Raw genomic sequence first — 9,633 nt, 5'->3', positions numbered from 1 at the left:
ACATTGCGTAAGACCCAGCGCTCTATAATTATGAGCATAAACTTATAACAGTATTCGCTGAATGAGGAGGCGTTAAGCTGTCACCGTACCGTGATCGAACTGTTATACTGTTATGTTCCTTTATCAAGAGATCGATGCATTGGAGATCGCTCGATCGCAAGCTATTAATTCTGTTATTATTCCGATTTTACATTTTCCTGGAAAATTCTCACGATCACGCAATTAAGCAAATTCGTCCCGAATACTATTAACGAGTCTTTCCGCGTCTCGATTATATCAAGATTCAATACAGATTATGTCATCACACAACTTTCACCTTCAATAGATCGGTTAGATCTGTATGAACGCACGAGAAAAAGCGCAAATTATAAATTTAAAAATTAGTTATCATTAATATCCTTAGGTTTATTAAATTCATATTTTAAGAAGTAAAGAAATTTGATATTGATATATTTTTAATTAATTATCGAATCGCATTTTGAGATTAACAAATATATAAATATAATGAAAATTAGATACTATAAATCCTGCTACCTCAGAATTTGACAGAGATAGTTATATATGCGCATATATGACATTTATTGAGAGATCAATTATCTCTCATATTGTTGATTTTTGATATACTTCCTTTCTGAATTGTTAATAAACTGAAAGACGACAATTTCACATAATATAGCTTCTTAATACTAAGCAATTCATCAACCATTAGCGCTTTAATCAGATCAAGTCTGCCAATAAGTCTTTACGAGTATTTATAGCTTTCCAATCGGACGGAGCTCGCAATCGAGAGAGAGAGAGAGAGAGAGAGAGAGAGAGAGAGAGAGAAGGAAAAAAGAAAAAAGAAAAAAGGGGGGGGGGAGAGAGAGAGAGTGCGCGAGGAGGAGTTTATAGGTATTCGCGAATAAACCGCAGCCGCGGCAGCGCGAAAGCTCCGATGAGGGGAAATGCAGCGCGCGGCTCGCATAATGTAACACACAAGTACAGAGAGAGAGCGAATCGATCTGTACGTACGGCTCGCGCTCGCGCGAATGCAACCGGTTTCCCAGGTTCATTATACCGCGGAGCCGCGCATCTCCTTTCCTGACAAGTGTGCGCCGTGTTGGCGCGACCACACCGACGACGGTAGTCCCGCCGCGAAGTTACTTACGCCGGACTTCATCCCTTTCTCGTAAACGCTCGGCTGTGTCTCCTCTCGTCCCGCCGCCGCGCCGTCGCCGTCGCCGTCGCCGCCGCCGCCGCCGCTGAGGTCCACGATCCACCTCGATCAGGAAACGCGCAGTCGTTGCGCCGATCGTGGAAATAAGTCATCGAACCGCCACGGTTCACGATCGGCTGCGCCGATACCAGCGCGCTGCTTGCCATCCTGGGAACGCGCGGGATAACATGTGTCTAAGATGGCAACAGTTCTCTCCTTTTTCTTTTTCTCTTATACGCCGAGATGTCGTAATTGTTTCGTCGAAGGTGCGATCGAGTCGAATTCGAGTTAATAAGTTAAAAATTTCAGCGTATTTTTGTCATATATGTTTAGAGATTTAGATCCTGAAATTTATTCGTAATATTGTTTCGGCGCATCCGAAAGTTCTTGTTAAAAGATTAAATATTGAAACTGAGAATTTTAAGATGGGGTGAAACAAAAATTGGAACATCCCATTTGCTACGCCTCAATTCCATAACGAATGTCGAGCCGTACAAAATTGAAGATTTCCAAACGAGATTAAAGAGATTCGTTCATTACTATTGTCGCGAAACGGCGAAGTGTTATGCTAGCCTTGTCAAAGTTCTTTATCTGATTGAATCTTTCTTGCAAATATCTTTTCCAAACTGAAGCTACTTAAGCGATCGAGCGCTGCCTCGGGCAATTCAGCGTTTCTTCTCCTCTCATCGTGGCTCTTAAAACTCTCCTCGTGGATCGCTAATGCGTCTTTTGTCGCCGCTGACACCCTCGACGGATATCTGTCGCGCCTCCCTTTGGCCGTGCTTGTCTAAGAGAGCCGGCGGACAAAGTGCCGGTGCGAATTCTGTTTTAGTAGCGGGCCTGAGGAAAGAAAGAGAGAGCCCGTTGGTTCGTATACGTTCGTTCGGCTCTCCCGGCACTTCTCGGTCAATGAACCGCGTGTTGCTGGCGAACCCAGTTGGTCCACTCGCGCGGCGCGCGATCCCCACTCTCCTAACTTTGCCGCGTCCCGCGATTTAACCCCCCACTGCAGCCGCGGCGCGGCGGCGACCACGTCAGATCGGTCGGTCCACGTTTTATCCCTACCGGACGGACCGCGATCCTCCGCGACACGGCTCACCTCCGGCTTCTCCCGATCTCGTCCCCCCTCCCCCTCCTCCCGTTCCCTCCGTCGCCGCTGCAATCCCTTCCATCCTCAGGACTCACCTCCGACCCGTTCGCTTAATTCTTCTCGCCCCCCCCCCCCGCTCTCCTCTTTTTCATCTCGTCCACCCTCCTGGTATCCCCCTTCGCTTCCCTTCTCCCTCATCGCACCTCTAACCACCTTCTTACTTCTCCGAAGTACACCTCCCGCTCACTCTTCCTCTTTCTCTCGCTCTTTGTTTCTCCTCTTTCTTCACCCTTTCCTTTATCCCTTCCCCATCGCGCAATGTCGTAACACGTACGACGGAACGCCGGCTTTAACTTACCTCACAGGTGAGCGCTCTCGGCTGTACCAAGGAGAGGACGAAGGAGCTGTCCTAAGGGAGGGAGGGAGGGAGGAACAAAGAGAGAGTGAGGAGCGGTGCGCTCGTGAACGAGCGAAGGGGAGAGAAAGACGGCGCGAACGTAGGAAGGGGAGGGGGGGATCAAACGGGAAAGAGAGAAGTACATGCGATCGAGGAAGACGGAGCACGGGAAACATGCGGCCATGCGGCGGAGGGCCCATTCCCGGCACTCGCGCGAGAACGAGCGGGCTCGACGCGCCGCACGCTCGCGGATCGCGCGCACGCACGTGATCGCGCACGTTTTCGCGAAAAACGTTCCGTCCGATCGGTACTTACCAATTAGCCTAATTCCCTGTGGACACCCCTTCCCGACAGGGTGCCTACGTACGCGCTTCTCTCTGTCTCCTTCCACCCACCCTCGGGAACTGCCGCTTCCGTTTGGTTGCGCCGTCACGTGGACCATCTCTTCCGATGATACCTTCAAACGGGAGCAAAGCGCTCGATTGTCCTACGATACGTGCCGATCGCGACGATCTCGTAGAAGCAGTGAGTGATATCCGGTGGTCTCGAAGTCGCGTATTATTTATCGAGAGGTACAGCGACGTTTTGAGTAGACCCGTAAAAGATAGTATCTATCTTTTCCAGATGATATTTTAGAGAATAATTGTATACTATCGATGTCAAATACTCTTTAACCGCGATACTCATGAATGTGACTGTGTGACTCCTCCGATCAGTGTGATCGCGTGGTCGTGCCTCAGGATTTCGAAGTGGCGTTTCGAGAATCTGAGATTTTGCGAGAAACTCGTGATTGTGTATAAACTTGTCCGGTGGTGTTGAGAAGGGCTTCGGGAGAACTCGGTTGAGAGCCTGTCTCGCCCTCGTGGATTATACTCTGAACCAAATCACTCCAGTGCATCGGGGAATCTTGTCGAAAGAGAGTCTGAACGTCGGTGAGTGTTTAGGGACCGCTCGCGCGCAGGTAAACTCACGGAGCGTGCAGCGTTATTCGCATGTCACCTTTTCAGTGCGAGTCGCACACGACCGGCGCGGCGGGGAGATAATTGCCGAGGAAATTGCAAAAGTTCATTGCACTTTCATTCATACCTCATTGTTTCGTGAAGCGCGCGAGCAAGCGGAGCGAGTCCGCGCTGTTCCGAGGTGTCGATTGCGGGAAATGATGAAATTACTATTATTTCGCGGGTGTTAAATATAATATATATATATTATAATGGAAATCCCATAAGCACGTATCTTTACGCAATCGTTTCAGATTAGACGAGTCGAAGATGAGAGAAAGTGTCGTGTCAAAATAAATCATATGGAGTAAGTCCAAGACAGTTTAATTGTAGCCTCCGGGTGGCCACAGGATAAAAAACAGATATTTATTTTAAAGCAATGGGTAAAACGAGCTTGAGGGAAACAGCGAAATCGAACTGTCACGATCGTTTAAACATCTGCTTCACTATATATACTTTAGCGATTGCTAGAGGAACAGCAACGGGTGATTGACGGGTTAACGGGTTATCCTTCCTCATATCGCTCCTGAATTGCCTTAACTTTCGAAATATTCTAAGCCCGTGCTGGAACGCACGCGAAAGACGAATCGCGAGATGTCGGGAGGTCGAACGTTAGTTTCTCGACGAGGAGTGCGTCTTCGTGCGGTGTCGATCGTCACGGATCGATTCAACAGTCGCGTTCGATGATCGCGCAAGCACGTGGCTCTCGGCGCGATCGCGCGTTCCCAGAGAAATGCTCTCGCGTGTGCGCGCGCGCGCGCGCACGCGCGAGATCTCCGCTCGCGAGCGTAAGGTGAACGCACTGACTTGCGACGCGGATGGAACGCGGAACCGAGCGGGCGATGTGCGAGACAAATGATCGTCTGCGAGGCCGCGAAATTCGCCGCCGCGCCGGCAAAATTTGCCCAATCTAAAGGACAAAATTACTTCTTCCCAATCGACTCGAATGAATAAATTGTTTTCTCGCGATACATAAGTCCAGTAAAAATGATCTTATATTATGAAATGGAGGAACACTGTCTTTTTGCGTTATACGAAATGTTCGGTAAAGAATGCATTCTTGGTCAACAAAACGATATTTCTTATTAGAAATCTCTGAATATTTTCTCCTTTCTTAAAATAAAATTGAATGTTTACGTTCCTCAGTTTCTCTGATTTATCAATTTCTTCAATCTTTGGGTACTTTAAGAATCTTTTCTGAAATTTTCTTATGACACGTCTGGTATTACAAGAACACGCAATAAATGACGTTTAATATTATATTATACCGTAATTTATAATATTTTTAAACTTAGTAATTATTTATTAAGAAAACAAGTATTAAGAATAAATAAGAATAGATTATTAAGTAGTTTTCGCCTTTTATTTTATGTTTAATTTTGAGGCTTTGAATTTAAATTTGAAAGTTATTTAAATATAAAAAATATTCAAATATTTAAATAATCAATATATTTGTGTATTTGAATATTTAAAATATTCAAGTGTATAAAATATTCAAATATTTAAAATACTTCATTAAAAAATTAGTGCGAATTGATTGCCACGACATCGGAGGATCTATTATGTTACCGTTCGGAAAATCATTTGATAAAAGCACTCTCATTTTTCATTGTCAGTTGTTGTTCTACTATAGACGTTCACAATTTTTTCAACGATCGGAAAGTTTTCGATCATTGCGAAAGAATGGAAAGTCGGTTTTCCAATCGAAACAACCTTCGCGTCATCATGATTGATATCGTTTCATCACGTAGCGACAGTACACCAATTCGGAAAAAGATTCACGATTGCCTAAAAACATACACGATATTGCTGTCAGAAATACGCTAATTTGCAATTCGCGTGTCACAGAAACATAATATAGGCCCACTAGGAAACTATCACGGAAAAGGTTTCTATGAAAATAATTTCACCTCTCATCAATTGTCTTATTGTAGACAGATAGTCAGATATCGTTCGAAGTAATAAATAAATAAATAATCATAAATAACATCACGACAAATGTCTTAATTTTGCGAATCAAAACCGCTATTATATTTATATTACAATTACACTGACCGATGCTTGATTCAATCGTTGGCAACTCGATCGTTGCACTCTGTATATCGGTCGACGAATATCTAACCGCGCGCGAATTGTCACAAAACACTTGAAATTCGCGAGGCGGAAAAACAAAGCTGGCTAAGAGGGTAGGAGGAAGGAAGGGAGGAATTGACGTCGCGGGAGGGAAGAAAAGACGGGTTAGAGAGAGGTGGAGGAGAGGATCCGAAGCGAAACGTGCAGGTGAGAGAACGAGAGAGCCAGAGAGCAAAAGAGAGAGAGAGAGAAAGACGACAAAGACAACGATAAGGAAGAAGAGGGGTAGATGTTAACGGAGGAAGGGAGGGGGAGGAAGGTTGTGACCAAGAAGAGGAAGGAGGAACGAGTCAGGAAGAAGTCAACGTCCGAAGATTACGGCAATGACATTCACTTTTTCTCACTCTCTGCCTCGTGTTTCTCTCGTGCTCTCCGGGCTTTTTTTCTCTTCTCTCCTCCCTCTCCTTGTTTCTTTCGCGATTCACCGGCGATTCCCTGTCCTCATCTCTCTCGCTGGTGCGAAAATGCCGGAACATATAGGGTGGAGTAACTTGGGAAGTTACCTAAAAGTCTTTCGGCACGATTGGCCGTAGTGAAAAGTTTTGAAGTTTGTCAACTTCATTGTTATGCAAAAATCAGAAGCGATCTTTGCGTAAAAGACACGTGACTTCGTTAGCTTATCTCTCTCACCGCATGATGCGTTAATAAATAATTTTTCGGCAACAATTTAAACGGTAACAGATTTCCTTTTCTAATATTGTGTTGGAAATCGAGAGACATGGGAAGAGCCTAAGAGCAGGTATTGCAAATCGTTATGTATTGATATTGTTTGCGGATCCATATTGCTGTAACCGGAAACAGAACGGCTAACTTTTTTAGAAATATAACTTTACATTTCTTAGAAATTAATTTGTCTCATTATTTTGCATATAAAAATATTAAGTTGAGATGATCGAAAAATGAATACTCTATTTTTATGAGACACTTCATATTTTATCTTGATATATTTTAATATGAAAACGTCTTTCTATAATATTTGCCTTGTAAAATATTCATTTTCTTAATTTATATTAATATTTCTATATACATTCCAGAATTGTCAAGAAAGTGTTAGATATGCAAAAGTTTTAACTCATGCAAATTTAAGAAATTCTTATTCATACATTGAAAAATTTCTCCATTTTTTTAATTCCTGATTTTATCTTTCTGCAGAGTATATGAATCCTTCAAAGGGATTGCTTTCCTGGATGAACATGAAATTTTAGAAATCCAATTTTCTTAAGTTACTTATTCTATTGGGCTTTCTATTTAACTCCATGAATTTTTGTATTTTTACAAAAATTCGATCGTATATCTTCTATAATTAATAATTAATTAAATCTTATTCTAGCAATAAATCGATACGATCACATTTATGCGTGCGATCACATTTATGCGTCTTTATTATTTTGCGATTGCGTTTCTTTCTTTCCGCGTCGTGCATATCGTTGTTTTGCCTTTGGTTTCTGATTTTCTTTTCGTTTTGATTTATCTTTCAGCGAGATGGCTCACGTGAAAAGTCAATGGACGTGTAAACCATTGAAAATTGGCGAGCGAGTTTGCGCTCGCGCTACTAGAAAAAAGTTTATCCTATAAGAAAAGGGAAAGAGCAAGAAGAAACAAAAGAGAAAGAGAACGAAAGGGAAAGAATAACTACGAGAGCGGCAAGGACGACGAACCACGAGTAAAGGCGCTCGGTCGATCGGCGTACCCCAAAAATAATGGGTTGAACTTTCGAGTGGCGTTCTCCACTCGTAAGAAGAAGCTGAAATGGAAGGCGAGACGACGTGCTGCTTCAACTTTCGCGTTGATTGCGTTCTTAACGAACGGTAGTCGGATCTGCTCGGAAATCGGCGCGTTTCGTCAGTCACAGATGGAACGAAGGGCCCAGGGATCGGTGCTAAAAGTGACGGAAGTGTGAAGTCCAACGATAACAGTGATAACGTATTGTAACTTTCTTTTTAAACGCGGCAGTGCCTGTCCATCGCTCTTTCAAAATCGTCAAACAACCGCGCCCCGCATTCTCCGTTCCGTTCGTTCGGCTCGCATCGAGTGTATCGTCGATCTTCATCGTCCGCAGATCCTGTCCGTTATTTATACATTCGCGAGGAAATCTCGGGAGCGTAATCTCTCCATTCGCAACTTTTATCGCGCTCATCGCATTCGTCGCGCGCCCATTACGCGCCGTGGTCGAATTAAATCTTATTAAGCAGCGGCGTAAATGCAAATGCGAGAAACACGTAGCCGGGGGAAGAGCGGCCGCGAGATAGACGGAGAGGCGTAATACCTGCGAGGAAACGAGGAAACGTTACTCGCGGTTCAAGGACCCCGTGAAGTTACGAGAGAGACGAGCAGCAGCGGCGACGACGACGACGACGACTGGCACACTCGAGCGGGAAGACACGTTCGTTATACTTACCAAAATCGATCATCGATTATAAAACGTTCTATTAAAGAAGAGGTTGTCGCTTCTCAGACGACGCCTGATGAAATGTTGAATAAATTAACGAGATACAGGATATCCTTTCGCAATAAAACCGTTTCACTAATGACGCTCGACGTGTCCCGCGAGTTATGTCGGTTCAGCTTACGCGACGTGTCGACGGAGACATCACTAGTGCTCTGCAATAGAAACGCACTATGTATGATATATAGAAGATGCTATCTACCGACTGAAATAACGTTGCACCGGTTTGTGTACAAGTAACGAAGGGGAAAGTTTAACGACGAAGTTGGATGAACAAGTTTCGTATAGCATATCGAGTGTCAAGCGTTGAATAATTAAACGAGCTTATTAAAGAAAGCGATCGCCACTTTATTATCATCAACAAAGTTCGACCGATACGTAACTCCATTATCTTTGAAGATTCGAAGAAGATAACAACGTTTTTTCTTCACTTTTCTATCCGTGCAAGAATTGTGGCCAAAAATCGACGTCACCCGAGGTAGCCGCGATTTTCGAAGATTCGCGAGAGGAGAATCTACGCCGGTTCCTCTCCCCGTGAAAGCTGCGAAAGTGCCGGTCGTCCGTAGATCGAGAGTCTCCGAGTTGTCGCCGGCTCTCGCAGGACCGTCGACGAGACAAGGATCGAGAGGCGCGCGCGCTCGCGCGCGAATGCTGAATGCCGCAGGCGGTAGCATCGCCAGCAAACGCGACGTGCACCACGTTGTTCGCCATCGGCGCGGCCGCCGACGCCGTGATCGCTCGTACGTACGTTCGATGCAATCCGTACAATGGACGTTTTCAAACTCGATCAGTCGCTGAGCGCGGGTTTGGGCAGCGCCCCGGCGCCGGACACCCTCACGCCGGAAGTGTCGTTCGACGCCGGCAGTGAGTTCAACCTGAGCTTCTTCGACGGCCCGGAGGAGAACAACAGCACCCAGGGCTTCAGCGATCCCGGTTCCGTGGGTAGCGCCAGCGCCTCGCCGCCCCCCGGTACCCCCGTCGCCGCCGCCGCCGCGACCGTCGCTGCCGCCACCGCCGCCGCAGCCTCCGCTTCCGCCGGTGTTAATAATCCGAACGCGCCCCCGCTGCCGATTGTCCAAGTGCCCACCGCCGGCATCGTCATTAAGCAAGGTTTGTTTTCATTTCTTTCTTATATCGCGCGATCGCGAATCTTTCGATTTTTATTTCTGCGCTGTTTTGCTTCGACTCGTTCGTATATTCGAGGAAAACGCCGCGCCACCAAAAATTTACGGTTGTTGGCGTTAATTTGGCAATCATGGTATTGCAGATATTATTACAATATCGCAACATGCATTTTTACGCTACATGTTACTACAATTATTATGAAATCCCCGATAACCTTCTCTAAATAATATTGAGATATTATTACCTTGT

The 9,633-nt window shown here is 45.3% G+C and overlaps 1 protein-coding gene across 1 annotated transcript; it reads left to right on the top strand.

The window, feature by feature from the left end:
- Positions 1 to 7,333: 7,333 nt before the first annotated feature.
- Positions 7,334 to 9,369, top strand: LOC112466759 (the record flags this gene model as incomplete). Its single annotated transcript, XM_025035032.1, has 1 exon — positions 7,334 to 9,369. A coding segment is annotated over exon 1 (343 nt), but the record flags the coding sequence as incomplete, so codon positions are not given.
- Between the last annotated feature and the right edge of the window lie 264 nt (positions 9,370 to 9,633).

The sequence above is a fragment of the Temnothorax curvispinosus genome, unplaced genomic scaffold, assembly GCF_003070985.1.
Source record: "Temnothorax curvispinosus isolate PA1 unplaced genomic scaffold, ASM307098v1 QBEX01001601.1, whole genome shotgun sequence".
In the NCBI taxonomy this organism is placed as follows: domain Eukaryota; kingdom Metazoa; phylum Arthropoda; class Insecta; order Hymenoptera; family Formicidae; genus Temnothorax; species Temnothorax curvispinosus.
Note: the sequence above shows the minus strand (reverse complement) of the source record. Positions and strands in the feature narration are given on the sequence as shown.